Here is a 15989-nt window from a genome sequence, read left to right as displayed (position 1 = left end):
CAAAAGCAGCTTTGAAACACAACAGATTGCAATGAATGCTGTAAATGAACAATTTCTGAAGTGGGCAGAGGAGTGATTAGCACAGTTCCCTGCCTCCATAAGAAGATTCTTCATTCCCCATCTGCCATCCCAAATGCTAAGTCCTGGAAACACCATTGCACACTGCCCACCGATAGAGAGATTTACCAGGAAAGAGGAGAGGAGCAGCAACAGAGATTGGAATTGGAGTAAACAAGCTCTCACAAATGTTTGAGAGAGATAAAAATCATCCTACCGAGCCAGTGAACTACCAGAGAAATAAAATTACATGGTGTAAGGGAGTCTGCAAGAGAGTGAAATTGAAAAGTTGTGTTCCCAATCAGACCAGTGCATGGTGATCTCTTTCTGGGGGTGGAGAAGGGTAGGTATGAGTATCTGATGACACTCTACAGACTTGTCTCAGTGGGCTGGTATCTGGCACAACTTTAAATCAAAAGCTGTTTCATAAAGGAGGTTGTTCCTTTGTCGTATGTGCACACAGAAGAAGACAAGATGCAAGGATGGGATTTAGTTCAGACATTTATTAACCAATCTGAGTGTCATCCAGACATAACATTTATTAGCCTTTAACAATTTCCACATGGTGGAGGGCTGCTACCACCAAACCATATCTCCCAAACACAGCTGGGATCCAGCTCATAAGCTCATCTCCTCAGACTTAAATCTCTCCTCAGAGACTTAAAATGGATGGAGAAAGGCCATACTGAACTAGGAAACAAGATCTGTGCCCGTGTTTCTTCAGGAAATGCTTCCACATTTTGAAGTTTAGTTTATTTAAAAGAGAGATTGTCCCCGCTTCTCCCCCTCACTACTTTTCTGCTCTGGATATCTGCCACACATTTGCACCAGCAATTAGCTTTTCAACTTTCCTCCCACTCCCTAAGCATTAAGTACCATAATCATTCAAAATACATCCACTGGAGAAGTGTCCCACAGACTTGGAGAACAGCCTGAGTATCATACATATTTTTGCAATATTCCTGTTTGCAGTGAGTCAGACAGCTTCTGTCTGTGTCAGTACATGAGAGCTTAAAAATCTTTCCACCAAATCCTTTTTACAGATTACTATGGAATAATTTCAACTTCCAAGGTTGTATTCTGGATCTGCTTTATCTCCCTTCAGCCCCTTGTTATGATGCACTGAACAATTTCACCCATAGTCATTTCAGGTGGGTGTTTCCAGACAGCCAGACAAGACATCTGTATTTCCTGCTGAAATTTCTGAGAGGTCTCAAAAAGCTCTCAAAAGGTCTAATAAGGCAGGTCTCTCAGAGGACCCTGAAGGCACTAGTTCTTCAGTTTCAGCCCTGCCTTTGAATTTTAACACTGCAAGACAGTTTCTTTGAGTGAAAATAATAGCTCATTCATACCTGTCCTTGAATGTCAGGGACCACTTTGTTGCATCAGCCCAGCCCTGTCTAGCCTTTTGATGGCAATCTTCTAATTTAGCTGCCATGAAATGTGCCCACTTTAGGTGGTTAATGGTTTGTCATAGTCAGCTTGAATCTTTAGATGAGAGTAGGTGGTTCCAGTCTCTCACACTCACACTAGCTATGAGATAGATCTGTGATTTACTCAGTCATGAATATGTCCATCAGCTGTATCTGTACCAGTAAATAAAATGATCCCAGGCCTGTTTTCTGGCCCGAAATGAAATAGCATGGTGAAATTTGCATCCACACATTCACTGTCTTCCCTCCCAGTGGTCTCTAGAGATTCATGCCCAGCATAAGCTGGTCCTTCAGAATGTTTCAGAGTAGGACATGGGAAACCAGCACAGCCAGGCAAGGGAGAGTAGCAACAATTAAACCTTATGGACAACTGTGGAACAGCTCTCAGGCCTTTACCTTGTCTCTCTTTTATTTGCTACTCCAGACATAACCACTTTTCTCATCCCCTTTCTTGTTGATATGCATCATTACTTCCACACAAGTCATTGCCCAGACACTATGTCACTGGGTGCTTAAGGAATTGCTGGACAAATTGCTAGGGCTACTCTTCTATGCTCCACTTTCTTCACAGACTAAGCTCATTACTGCTGTGTCTGAATGTCTTTCAATAGCACATTAAATGATACGGCTGCACATCTGTCACCATAATCATGAACGTTCTTCCTCATTTCCCTTGCTGTCTCCTTTGAAAGAGAATTATATAGACACACAGCACAATTAATTGTTTTGGATGGGGTTGTGGTTGTGTGTGCTTGCACTAGAGAAAGTTAAGCTGAAGAGATTTGTCTTTCAACTGAAGATTGAAGTTTGTTATGACATTAGATCTTCACATAGTTGTCAATGGTCTTGGTTCAATTACCTGGAGTTGCTTTGTGTATATTTATGCAGCTAGCTGTTGTGTATCCTATGCATACCTGCTGGGTTTAGCTATACCTGACTAGCCAGGCATGTCAGAAAATATCTGATCTAAGCAGGACTTCCTGATCACATCAAGAATATATGTAATTTTCCAGAGGTGCCAGCAGACCTCACGTTCCTGGAAGCACCTGCCTTTCTGTTTCATCTGCACAATGGTGAAAGTCTGCACCGCCTGTTCACAGGAACATGAGGGTGGCAGGACAGCTAGCAAAATATCCCTAAAGAAGATGTTGGCTTGGTCTTGCGGGAAAATCCACTTGGCATGTGCAACAGGCATGGCTGAAGCAGCACATGGGCTGGAGAAGGGTGTCCTGGAATACTTCCTGTCATAGCCAAGCTGCGGCTGAGCACCCCTGTGCCATATGGCATTGTAGTCAGTAAACACACCTGCTTGATACACATGAATAAACAGCATTGCTTAGTGCTTCTGAGGGGCAGGGCTGTTACTCCCACTCTTTCTGCCTCAGAACCAGTTGATTATTCATGTTCTGAACCAGAATCTCTAAGTAATTTGAACATGAGATCTTGTATTTCTACTCCCTTCTAAAAGAGGCCTGATAAAAATCTAATCAATTTTTTAAACTCATTTTCCAGTGCTTTGGAAGATATAAATTCTGCCAGAATATATCACATTCTGGAGAAAACAAAGTGGTGGGATTAGTATTGAGCCTGTAAGATTTTTTGTGGTATTTAAGTAGTATACAACTGCAGAGCAAAACACGTCATTTGAGGCTCTACCCACAGGAATATGCACACTCTGAACTGTGATCTTTTGCTATGATCAGTGCAAAGATGTTTTGCATTCATTGTAGCTGTCTTAATTTTTTGACAGGATACAACTGACTATGTTGCATATGTAGCTAAGGATCCTGTTAATCGGAGAGGTAAGTTTGAAATATCTATTTGGCACCTTTTTTCCTTTGAGAAATATGAATTATTCATGGTATAATTCAGTTGAATTTCTTTTCCCCAGGAAAAAAAAAGAATAAATGCAGACCAATAAAACAATTGTCATTGACAGAGTAATGGAAAGATTATGCAGCAAAAAGGAACAGCCATGCACAAGTCAGTTCTCAAACCTGGAGCCTACAGGTCTTGCCTGTAGTTCAGCTCCAAATATCACTTTGATTCTCTTCATCTCTTAAATTAAATGCTTGCCTTAACTTGACTGTGTGAGCTTCTAGGCAACAGTTAACTCTCACCTACACCCAGTCACTATGCAGGAACTAAGCAGTCCTCTGATTAAGTCTCCTGATTAAGTCTCCTGATGAGGCAGCTGAATCTGTTAGGTCTTCTTGGTACATGCCTAATTCTTCCTGGCGGAATCAGATTCTTTACTAGGTAGTGAGCTTTCAAGCCAGCTTGCTGGAGGACTGTTATCCTTTTTCTCGGTAAAGTTTTATTTAACATTGGGTTGCTCTGTGAGAGAGCAGTCAGGGACAGCAAGCCTCTCTCATTGATTGTCTTCAAAGACCCAGTTCAGAGTCTTAAAAATAAAAGTAAATTATGGAAAGTGCAAATTACAGTCAGAAATAATAGGTACAGAAAACATTCCTGCTTGTAATGCAGAAAGCATGACTAGGTCTTAATGTTAGATACAAAGTGTATTATGTTCTTGAAAACCTACTTATTATTCATAGATTCATAGAGAAAAGAAAGACTAGCTCCAAAAAAGGACTCAAGCACTTCCAGCAGGATTTCTGCAGAATTCAGACACTTTCAATCCAAAATGTGAACTCTGCAGACTCTGACCTGCCACTTTACCATGGGCACAACTAATTCTGCAGCTTCTGTATTTTGTCACCTTTAATTATTTTAGATACCTTTACAACCTGTCAATGTGCAGAGATGTCCAGACTTGAGAAAGTCTGACTTAGCTCATAAATTATACCTGCACTAAATAAACTACTATGCTGACTGTCAGTGAAACACCTAGAAAACACAGTGAGTGGGAGGTAGGGTAATAGTCCAGTTCTTTGCCATGCTTGTAATGCTCCAACATGTGCCCCCAATTAGAAAGACTCTGGCATCAAACTGCAGGCTGTATGATGCAGACCTTCCCACCCCACTTGCTTTAGCAGTACCTTTCTGCTAAACTGGAGACTGATTCGGTTTCTCTGAAAGATCTCAGTGTCAATACAGTGGATCAGTATCACAGACCAGATGTGTGTACTCTAGGGTCTGGAGGATCCCTGTGCTCTGTCTTCTGTTCCTGTGTAAATGGATTTTATATGTAAACTGTTTCATAGACTATGTTCTTTATATCTAAGTTGGATGTGTTTAGCCTTAGTTTCCTGTCACTGTTCCTTGTTGAGCTAGTCTATCCTAGATTGAAAAGTCATCTAAACACCTGCTGTTGTCTTTCTGTGGGGTATTTAATTCAAGCCATTTCTCAGTTTTCCTTAGGAAAATTCTGGCAGAGTGAACTCTGTCGATCTCCAGCTGCAGTGCATGCCCTCCTTCCTTCAGATAATTTCTGTTCCTCCTTCTTTCATTTTTCTGCACTGTTTGAAAAACAGAAATGATGCCTGTTATTATTTGGAGTAATCTAGTATTAATGCCTGCAATCTATAACAGAGGCTTCGCCTTCCTACTCTTACTTGCTTTTGTCATCCTCATCATTAGCTGGTTTCTCATAAGTCCTTTTTGCTGCAGTGAACCACTGTTATCTCACATGAAATTCTTTCATGCTGTAATCTTTAAGCCTTCTGCATTACGTTTTTCCACGACTGTGTATGTACATCAGTGGTTTGCAGATTGGTGACTTTACATGTGACCAGTATTAAAACACATTGTTTTAAAAGGTCTATTGTACCAAGGGATCTAGATTGCCCTCTTTCACTGTCACTGGTCAGCCTGTCAGTCTTTGTGTTATCTGCAAATAGTTTAGAAATGAGTCCAAATTTACTTCTGTATCTAGTGAAAAATGTTACTGCTGCTGTTACAGACACTAGCACTGATGCTTTCACTGGCATATTAGACTCATTCTTCCCAAGTGTGAAGCTCTCTTCATGCTTTATATTCTGGATCGAGCAAGCTAGAGACTGTCTGTCTTCTGCTGTAACATTCACAAGAAATCATCTCTGTGTGAGCTAAACTTTCTCATGCTTTTAAAAGAAGCACATCTCTTACCTGCTGAAAGTCCATTCATGTATCCAGGGAAACAGGTTACTCATTATGTCACCCACCAAAACTACTTATGACTCATGCTTCATTTCAGCTCCAGAGAGGTTTAGCAATGAGCAATGTGGTCTTTTAAATCCACACTCTAGCTATAGAATACAGAAATTGTAGCTTTGGTTGGCTTAACTACTTTTGGTCCACGTTCTTGCAGGTAAGACTGCACTTTATTTGGGGGCTGCTTGTTCACCTGCTACCAGCAGAAAGAGTAAACAGCAGATGTCCTGCTGCTAGCCAGGGCTGTCTGCCTCTGTCTTTGAATGCACAGAGGTCTTGTTTTTGACTGCTGAATCCACTTCCAGCATGCAGCTAAGGGCATTACTGCCTTGAATCCGGCATTGCCTCAGCATGCTGCTCAGCACAGCAAGTGCTATAAGGTGAGAAGAAAGTATCATTGGCCCTGTTTAGCAGGGCAGCACTGTGACTGGTGCCATCTCAGGCTGTGAGAGGTGCTGCTGAGGGAGAGCACATGTGCCCTGGTCGTTCTGTACTGGCAGAATTGCAGGTTTCTTGGCCCTTTATTCTGGCCTCTTCAAAAGTCTGTCCAGCAAGCTGAGAAGTCATTGCTAAACTTCCTTAGTCTCCCTATATTGTTTCAACTAAAATCATGTCACTCAAATGTCAGGACCAACCCATATTTGTAGGACACTGTCAATCAAAGCACTTGATTTCACTGAGCTGGACTCAAGGTGTATACTAAAATGCAGTTAGGTGAAATCTTTATGAGTTTGCCTGTTCATGTTGTCATGAAGATAATACTTCCAAACCACTCTCTGATTTAAAACTGGGATGGATTTGGCTGCTCAGGCAGTTGATAAAGCTTTCTCCATCTCCTATAGGAAGAGAGCTTGTGTTGCCAGCCTCCCTCCTTACTTCCTCTGTCACACTGGGTTCAGAGAGGTGGCACATGGGGGAGTGCTGGAGTTAATCGAGGTCCTGACTCTGTGCTCCCTACTGATTCTACAGTTTGCTGGGAGCATCTCCATACAAACAGGAAAAGGTACCAACCTCTGTATTACTGGAATCAAATAAAATAAAATACTAGGAAGTATCCTAGTTATTTTTTCCTCCCTCAGCTTGTAATTTGGGAAATTCCAGAAGCTCAGAAGAAGTGAAGAGTTTGCAAACTTGGCATGATTAGACAGAAAACTGAAATGGTAATAAAATTGATTAAAGCAAGGAAAGCTTTTTTTTGTTGTTACTATCTACTAATATTTTTATAATTTCAACTTAAATCTTTGTTAGAATTCCTATATAATCTATTGCATTTAGGTAATATCAAGTGAAAAGTTAGAGAACTGATTTGTGGTATTGCAGTTGCACAACAGAGCAATTTTACATAACCTTCAAAAAGACCCCATTGCCTGAAATCCACTGTGCCATCACTGAGTTTTATTGAAATGTGAACACCATGAATAGGACAACTATACCTGACATGTAGGTGTTTTGTCATAGGCCAGTGCAACCCAGCATAACATAAACAATTATTTACATGCACATGTGTCAAATCTTTTTCATTTAGCTTGTCATATACTGGAATGCTCTGATGGCCTGGCCCAGGATGTCATCAGCACCATAGGGCAAGCGTTCGAGCTTCGATTTAAGCAATACTTGCGATGCCCTTCTAAGATACCTACTTTCCATGATAGGTGAGTGTGATTGCAGTGAAGACTGCTAAAGGATCTTCTTTAGCTTTGTATTTACTTAATAAAATGTGCTGTGGATGCAGTTGCTGGGGACAGACGGGATTTAAACACTTAAAAAAGACATTTCTGCTGAATTAGCAAAGTAGCATATGCCTAATGAATACGGAAGGAGCACAGTCATTTAAAGAGAATGGGCTAAATATGGGTTTCATAGTAAACTTACTGAAATGATCATATGTTTTCTGTTGTTGTTAGTAGGCAGAGTTGGATGGCCAAGAATGGATGTTATTTGTGGCATTTCCTCATTGTTACTGTCATAGCAGCTCTATCAATTTAGATGAAGTAAGCTAGAGTTGCTGGACTTCCAGAATTACTAGTGATGTTTCACTATTTCTGATATTAACCAGGATGAAGTTTTTAGGAATGTAATTTATTATACAGAGGATTTGACTCTGTTGTTCTTTGGCGGATACAAAATCTATTTGCTTGTATATGCTTGAAAGGTTGGGATATAGCATTCTCTTTTCTTTGGTGAGCTGTGTTTTTGATATGGATTATTATATGCTTGCTAACATTAGTACAAATTTCAGTGAGCTGGTACCCTGTTAATCTCTTATATCAGAGTAAAATGGGTATATAGTGAATATAAAATGCTACTATCCTGATCTGCAAGCATTCTGTACTCTTTTAGTTTAGTTGTGTAAATGACTGTTAAATGTAGACTGAAAACACAAACCCTACCTCTTAACTTTCTGAAGTTCTTCCAGATTTATATTGGTGATAGAGCAACCATAATTAAAGTCAAAGTTTTAGAGTGTATTCGATCAATAAAGTAATAATATTACAAATACTACTGTAAGGTTAAATAAAATTGTTTATTAATGTAGTTTATAATTGTCTTTAAAGATAAGTAAAACAATCCTTTACTCAGTATGAGGAATGTAATCCATTGTAAAGGGGTTTTAGAGTTTGTCTAAGCAGAGAAGGTCTGCTGCATGATCCATCATGGCTTCCTGATTTGTAATGGTAGCTGACTTGTCAAAATAATATGCAGTAGTGATCCCCTGGCAGGCAGTCTTAATATGCTGCAAGTATCAAGGTGTAAGTGACTTGCAAGCAAGGGGCAAAATAAAACACTTTCTTACAGGATGCAGAGTTTTGATGAGCCATGGATGGAGGAAGATAATGAGCCAACAGAACAACATGCCTATTACAACAACATCCCAAATAAAATGCCCCCCCTGGCGGCTTCATTGATGCCAGGCTCAAAGCAAGACTTCCCACTGCTGCAGATACAGCTCAGGTCAGTGTAGTTGCATCTCTGCCCTCCTGCTGATGGATCCCACATTTTTAAAAAATGTGTATTTTAAGATGGTTACATTTGGACCATTTATAGCTCATAGTCCTTCGTGTGTGGCTATCTTCCTTTTGAACAGGCAGCTACAGATTAGGCAGGTTCAGAACAAACAAAAGGAGATGATTTCCTCATGGTGTTAAAAGATTGCACAGGTTCAAGGAAGAGAACTCCACTGAGGGTCACTACATCTGTATGCTTCAGAGAGTATCAAATAATGCTCACTAACTGGGAAAGATCTGATGCAGAATAAACGATCTAGGACAATCATTACTAATGGTTCATTATATTAATAACTCAGCAGTGATCAGTGATCAGTAGGTTTCCACCTCACGTTTCACTGAGGTCAGCTTGGTTATCTCTGCCAACAGATACTGCTTTTGACAAGAGTCTCTAGATTCTAGATTTTGCTTTTGACAGCAGTCTCTACCATTGCTGTTGAAAGTTTGACTGTGGTATTGATGTAGCCAACTCCAAGAGGAGTTTTCAGATGCAGCACACCTCTGCTTAAATCCAGAAGTGCCTTGTTTGTAGTCAACATCCTCCCTTCAGTGCCAGAGTTCATCCCCTGGTACTGATCTGAGTTTTTCAGCTCATGCTTGGAGAGTGCTGGGGGCATCTTCTGTTCCCAGGTGCGTTTCTGTGGAACGCTTTTCCAGGGCATAGTTGTCAGGGCTTGTTGTGTGAAGACAAATGTACTGGAGGAGATAATGCATCATTTGGGATTGCAAGGGTTAATAAAAGCAAGGAGCAGGGAAGTTTACACGAAGGTCACCATAATATCTTATTCCTACACAAATGCATTTTTGCCATATGTATTCTGACACCATAATGAGTTGGAAATGAAGAGTAGGAGTACACAGAATACATGCCAAGGAAATTGTTAGAGCCCTTCATAATTTATCTGAGCATTTTAAAGGCAATTGAAAATTTCTTTGCACATGTGTCCATTCTAGTCTGCAGCAGGACTGGGAGGAGAGCAAACTTATTACCAGAATCGTCACTTAGGAGACAAATTTGGTGAAGGCTGGCATCATGTGCCTGTTAAGCAAGGTGAGTTTTACTAGTTTTTACTCTAATACTGCGGGGGGTCTCAGATGGGGAAAGCATGTGAAAGTCTGATGCCTCAAAGTCTTAAGTCGATGAACTGCACTTCGTGATAGATCCCTTTTTTTTTCAAAATTTTAATGTTGATGGCAGAGAAAAGCATTTGGTAATTGCTTCTGGATAAATTATGAAATGCACACCTTCATAAAATCTTATCATTTGCACAAATAGGGCTGCCCCAAATCTTCAGTTCTCTAGCTGCCCATGTCTTAAAACTCCAGGGTATTTAAAGACAGGCTGCATGGTCTGTTCTGAAAAATCAACCCACTACGGTACGCAAGATGGAATTTCCAAAAGAAGAACATAATGTTAGCAGTTTTTTTAAATATAGAGCAATGCATGTGTTTGCGCATGATCTCTGCTCCATGAATAACAAATAATGAGTAATGTTCTTTTTGTTGTTGCCTATGAATTTTAAGCAAATCACATCAAAATATACATACAAAATTTCACCCTATCCACCTCTGTGTGACAGCTTCACTGTGTTTTTGGAGACACTTTTCAAATGCCAGAATATGTTATCTGCTGTTAGTCTGGACAGATTTGAGGATTTTATTCCATTTCCTTTCTCCTGAATTATACCTGTCCCCAAACCCTCATTGAAACTGGATACAGTGGAATATCCACATTGAAAATGGTTATAGTTCTATATCCATTCATCAATATTTCTATTAGATATTGCAGTTATTGACTTTACATTTCTCCAGGAAGTTTTAAACCTGTGGTAATGGGGTATGATGTTAGTTAGCCGTTGTAACAACACTGTTCTGTCAAATACAAAAAAGAAGACAAAAAAAATCTTGAATTTTATAGGATCTCTGGATATGCTGGAAGAGAAATCACAAGAAACCTCAACAGCAGAAATGCCAACATACGTAAACACCCAGCATATAGATGTAGAAGCTCTACTGGCACTTCAGGCAGATGCTGAAAGTACCTTCAGTGGAACAGCAGATGATATCAAAGCAAGCAGCCCAGGAAAGGATCTGTTTGACATGAGTAAGTTACCTTCCTGTTCACTCCCTTTTCTAACAAGTGACCCAATATACTTATGCATTAGTTCTGTATAAAAATAATTATAAAATACTCCAAATTTTAGTATTCCTTGTATAATTATGGTGAATTATGGAATTCAAGGTGGTTTCAGATAGAACTGAGGGAAAATAAGGGTGTATGAAGATTTTAAGCTAGTTTGAATTATATCTAAGTTGAGTTGCAGTCTATGCTGTCTTTAGCATCACAGGCAACTACTTCAGGAAAAAAAAAAAATCAGGAGGCTTGTCATGCAAGAAAGTGAAAGAGTGCATGGCTGGAGAATTAGCATCAGTCTGTCCTGTGAATATGTTACTAGGAAGTCAATGCATACTACAAAAGCTTTGTGCAAGTTTCCACCTGCCTTTGAGAGGGAAATTAAAAGGCAGTTATCCCTTGCTCTGGATAGGCATACTACACAGATTGATACAGATCTACGTATCTGTTCCAAATTTGAAGTCTTTTCCAAAATTAAAATCATAGCCATAACTGTAAAACTGCTTTTAAGCTTCAGTCATAATTTGATGTCGGTGCTACCAGTACACATTATTTTCAGCCTTGAGGAGACACTTAACAGGAAATACTGGGAAAGCAGTATAATGCACAGAAAAATTTATTTGTTTTTCTACTCTTCCTACCTCCAATCAGTTGCTGACACATGATTTTTTTAATTCAGTTCACATAATTAAGAGGCAGTGAGACAAAGCAGTTGGTGCCTATATGTTATTTATAAAATAACACATCTACGTTTCTGTTATCTCAGTGTACATAAAACTGTCTTCCTGGCATGTTTTTGCTGAGATATGCCTCTATTTCCACAGCCTGGGGAGATTTTGGATTGAAAGGAGAAGTGAGGAAAGAAACTTTAGGGAGTATGTATTTGTAAATATAGATCTGAAACGAGAGAAATCTGCTGTCTGAAATCAGAAATGTTAACCTTGATTTCTAAGAGGCTATGCTCTTAAAACATGCACATGCGTGCTTCCATTTTGTACATATCCTTTTCCTAAGAGTAGGGAAAATTGTTTTCTTGTCTTCCAAACTTCATTAACCTTTACTAACCATTGGGTTGTTAAGGAAAAATAGCATTAGAAAATGTATCACCTAGCCTTAAGTTAGTATTTTGTCAAGATAAGCACATTTGGCTCAGTGCAGAGGGCAATGAAGTGAAGACATATGTAAGTTGTTTGTAAGAATCAGCTGAAGTATCAATAAGCTGTGACAGCACAGTATTTACCCTATTTCTCTGAGCTAAATTAACCTCTCTGTGGTCCCATGCAAACATGGCTATATACACCTTGCATCTGAGACTATTTAGAGCTGGTGTCTTGCTCCACCATACTGTTCTGCAGATGTCCTTCTCTAAGACTAGTGGGAAAAGAATAACATCTCTTTTTAATATTCAGTAGTTTGATCAGATGGAGGTCTGGCAAGGGGAAGGAGCTTCCAATAAGTAAGTACATATAATGAAGCACTGACTGACCTATTTACTGTTTCTGTAAGACTGTTAGGATCTGTAATGACACATCTTTCTATTCTACTCTACAGAAAGTAGCACTGAATTCAGGATATAGCTGAGGTTTAAAAGATGTTTCCCCAAGGCTGATTTCAGCTAGGTAAATCACGTTAAAGGTATTAGCCTGTGTCTAAGTTGCAAAGTCCTCTTCGTAAGTGGAGGTTAGGGGTAGGCTGAGTGGTAACATTGGCTGATTCGTTCTAGACATACCCGTGGGCTGGAGACTCAGTAATGGATTATTTTAAAATTAATATGTTGTTTTAAGAGAGACCAGATATAATGAAATTGGGTAACCATATTATGCAATTTTTTTTAAATGAAACTGTCTGATGTACCTGGTAAGGCAAAAAAAGAGCTCTGCCTTGTATCAGGGCATATAAATGCAACTGTTGACAATAGCCATTGCCAAAATAAAAGCAGTAACTTTCAAAACCTCCTGCCAAGGTTTTCTCTGATTTTTATCAGCATCTTTCTGTGCATAACATACATTTTTAACATATTACACTCCTCAATCTCAATAAAATCCTTTGATCAGTAGGCCTAGCAGTATACCTTCCCTCAGTTTTTTCATACAAATAAAGGGATGTGGCTATAACACAAATTAAGTCTAGTTAAGAACATCTGGAATATCACCATTTTTAACATGATTTATCTATGAATGATCTTGTCCTTGTTTCTGTTTCCGTAACCAGAACCATTTGAAGATGCCCTCAAGAACCAAACATCTGTGGCTGCATCAAGGAAATCCACCTCCACAGGATGCACCAGTCCCCTTTTGTCCAGACGAGCTGACTGGACTGTAGCTGAAGACCTGAGTGCAGAGCCGTGGTATCAAGGAGAGATGAGCAGGAAAGAAGCAGAACAGCTATTAAAGAAATGTGGAGACTTTCTTGTGAGGAAGAGTACCACGAATCCTGGCTCCTATGTGCTGACAGGCCTGCACAATGGTCAAGCCAAGCATCTTCTTTTGGTGGACCCAGAAGGAACTGTAAGCACTGACTCCTCAGTAATACAGGAGGTTTCTGACAACACATTTTCTCTAAACGTATTTAATCTTATTTACAGCTTTTTAACAACTGATCATACTACAGCCTCATATCTCTAATATGCCATCACATCTCTCATTCTCTCCCTCGTGCCTAGCAGAAGACCCACTGCATGATTTTTGCATGTTGCAGGGAACCTTAGGGAACCTTAGGGACCTGATTCCCTAACAAGGTCAAGCTTAGGCTGCTGCAGGACTGTCTTAGTCAAAAGTGCAGCTTAGCCACTTCTTTAGCCCTCCTGCTGGGAAGCTGTTGTTGGGTGTGCAAGTTTGGCCTGCATGCCAGCATAAGCCTAGGGCTTATGTACAGGAAACTGTACTGGAGAACTGGGGTAAACCTGCTCCAGCTCTTTGCTGCACAGGAACAACCTTGGCTGATAAAGGGACCCTCCAGCAGCAGGATGGAGAGGGCAAGGGAGCTCCAGCTTTCTGTGTCTGCCCGGTCCTTGTTCTGGGGAGGTTTAGTCTCATCTGAAATAATTCTTGGTTCCTGGTAGCAAAAGTGGGCAACTCCTTTTCCTCTGTTAAAGGGCAACTTTAGATGACAAGTGTGAAAAGTAAATGAGAAATCCCATAGAGGAGTTAGTCTGTTGGCATCTGTTTCAGATGAGAAACCTGTGGCAGAATTATGCTGGTCTTCCAGAGTCTGTAATGCTGTGGTGAGAAATGCCAGTGGTATTTTCTGTAATTACTTTTGCCACATGAGGCCAGTCAAAGAATGGCTTTGCACCGTTTAGGTGTCAGCCACCTAGTCCTGGGCTTGACTGGAACATCAGCCTGGGGAACTGGCCCATCGCCTCCTTTGCTAAACTTTTGCCAGCAGTTTGGTGACCCTGCAGCAGGGCCTCCTAGTTCTCCCTTCAACATAAATCCACGAATCGCTGTTACAGGCTCCTCCAGGGAAAACACTGCTTTGTGCCATAGCAAGTGCAGGGATGCTATGTCCTACCGGGAGCTCTTCTGCTCTGCTAACTGCATCAAGTACTGTGGTGACTCTTGGGACATTTTCCTTTTGCAGAGGACAGAGGACAGAGGACTGCTTCTAAGAGCAGCACTAATTTGCTGACCTCCTTGTGTAGATACCTGCTTGTTCTCTGTACCTAATCCCCTCCCTCAGGCTACGTGTGATGTGCCCTTATGGCCCAAATGGCTCTGAATCTCCTTGCTCAGGAGGCACAGCTTTCCCACAGCTGTGTTTACGTTAGCTGCACTGTCTATATGATTTGTGGGATCCTGACACAGCTCCTGAGCAGCCCTATTTGCACCTTGTCAGAATGGAGAGTCATAAATAAAATGCCAGTGTGTGGCCAGCCACGGCAGCGTGCCAGCAGCTTACATTTCTTCTCTGTGGCCTCAGCATGATTATTCTTAATCACACAAAGGCTACCTGAGAATTCATTTCACACACAAATTACCCAGCTACATGTTACAGCTCTTCAGGGTGTGTTTCCAGAGCAGAGTTAACTGTCCAGTTTCTTCTGCTCTCATCCAGCTGACAAAAAAACCCCAAACTCTAGTTCAGGTAAAGGAAGCTTGAAGTGGAGGACTGCAGGATTTTTGCTGGGTTTGGAATTAGGGCTTGAACCCTGGTGATTGGCAGAGCATATCACTTGTGAGAAAAATCTCAGCTGAGTTAAATGCTCTCAAAATGTGTTATTCTGCATACAGATAAGGAAAGTTACTGCTGTTTTAAAGACAACTTTTCATTTTGAAAGCTTTGAGTAATTACAGAAAGTGATGTTTCAAAGCAGAATTGGGAGAGCCTGTTGGTTTTCTTCAGTAACTCAGCTACCTGCAGACTGAGCAGATAGCATCATTTGCCACCAAAGTTTGTTGTTTGTATTTTTACCCTGTGACATCCTCTGCTAAGTTTCTGGCAGTTTTGCTAGAATTTAATGATGAAGACTGCAATATTTCAAGAGAGGTGCCCACCACCGCATTAGCTGGCTTTGGAAATTTTTAAAAAAAGTTGTTCTCTGTTTCTGAGAAAGGTTCAAGGAAAACAGATGACATGCCTCACTTCAGAGCAGTGCTTACAGGCTTTTGCTTGAGGCAGTGTAGAGCCATCTCAATACAAAGCTTTACTGCAGCATGACATTTGTTAGAGAGGACTTCTGATAGGCAAATGGAAGCTGTATGACTAACTAGTTTTAAACAAAGGTAGGAAATGCTTTGTGAAGATGTGGTTAAATAATTAAAGATTGTTTTGTAATATAGATTAGTTTTTTTGCTAGTCCTGATAACTGTTTTATCTTGCAAAATGAGTTTCCTCTTGTCATGGGTATAATAATTTGCTTAGCAGGATGGTGGTGAAGAAGGCTGGTAAATGGGCTAGAAAAATTATGTCCCCTGCCTTGGAGTGTTTTGGTTTCAAAGGCATAGTGGTGTACCATGCAGCATGGAGCAAACCCAAGCCAAGCACATGTGATGGCTGGATCCCTTTCAGGGAAAGGAATTTTCTAGCACCTGAAGAGGAAGAAAAGCACAAAGATGCTGAGGCACATGGAGAAGCTGGGTTGTGGCACCTCTGGAAGGACAACTTTTTCTAATGAAAAAGGTGAAAACACTTAAAGGGAGCAGGTGGTCTCTTGAAGAGGAAAATCTGATCTAAAACCCCATCTTATAGCGAAACAAAATGTGCAGAAAGTTTTCAAGCAGATCTATTCAAAAAGAGTAATAGAAGTAGACTGGCCTATAGGTA

General features: G+C 40.5%; 1 protein-coding gene across 1 annotated transcript in view; it reads left to right on the top strand.

Annotated features, from left to right (window-relative positions):
- Window positions 1–15989, top strand: part of SHC3 (SHC adaptor protein 3) — a 55499-nt gene that overhangs the window by 38085 nt on the left and 1425 nt on the right. The window contains 7 exon segments of the mRNA XM_057413800.1: window positions 3241–3292; window positions 7111–7237; window positions 8382–8473; window positions 8476–8537; window positions 9545–9641; window positions 10509–10694; window positions 12936–13231. Coding sequence (XP_057269783.1) covers window positions 3241–3292; window positions 7111–7237; window positions 8382–8473; window positions 8476–8537; window positions 9545–9641; window positions 10509–10694; window positions 12936–13231 — 912 coding nt within the window.

This window comes from Pezoporus wallicus, unplaced genomic scaffold, assembly GCF_028554395.1.
Source record: "Pezoporus wallicus isolate ANWC-B61680 ecotype Strahan unplaced genomic scaffold, APGP_CSIRO_Pwel_v1 contig_10094, whole genome shotgun sequence".
Taxonomy (NCBI): Eukaryota; Metazoa; Chordata; class Aves; order Psittaciformes; family Psittacidae; genus Pezoporus; species Pezoporus wallicus.
The sequence above is the reverse complement of the archived record's forward strand: the minus strand, read 5'-3'. Positions and strand labels throughout refer to the sequence as shown.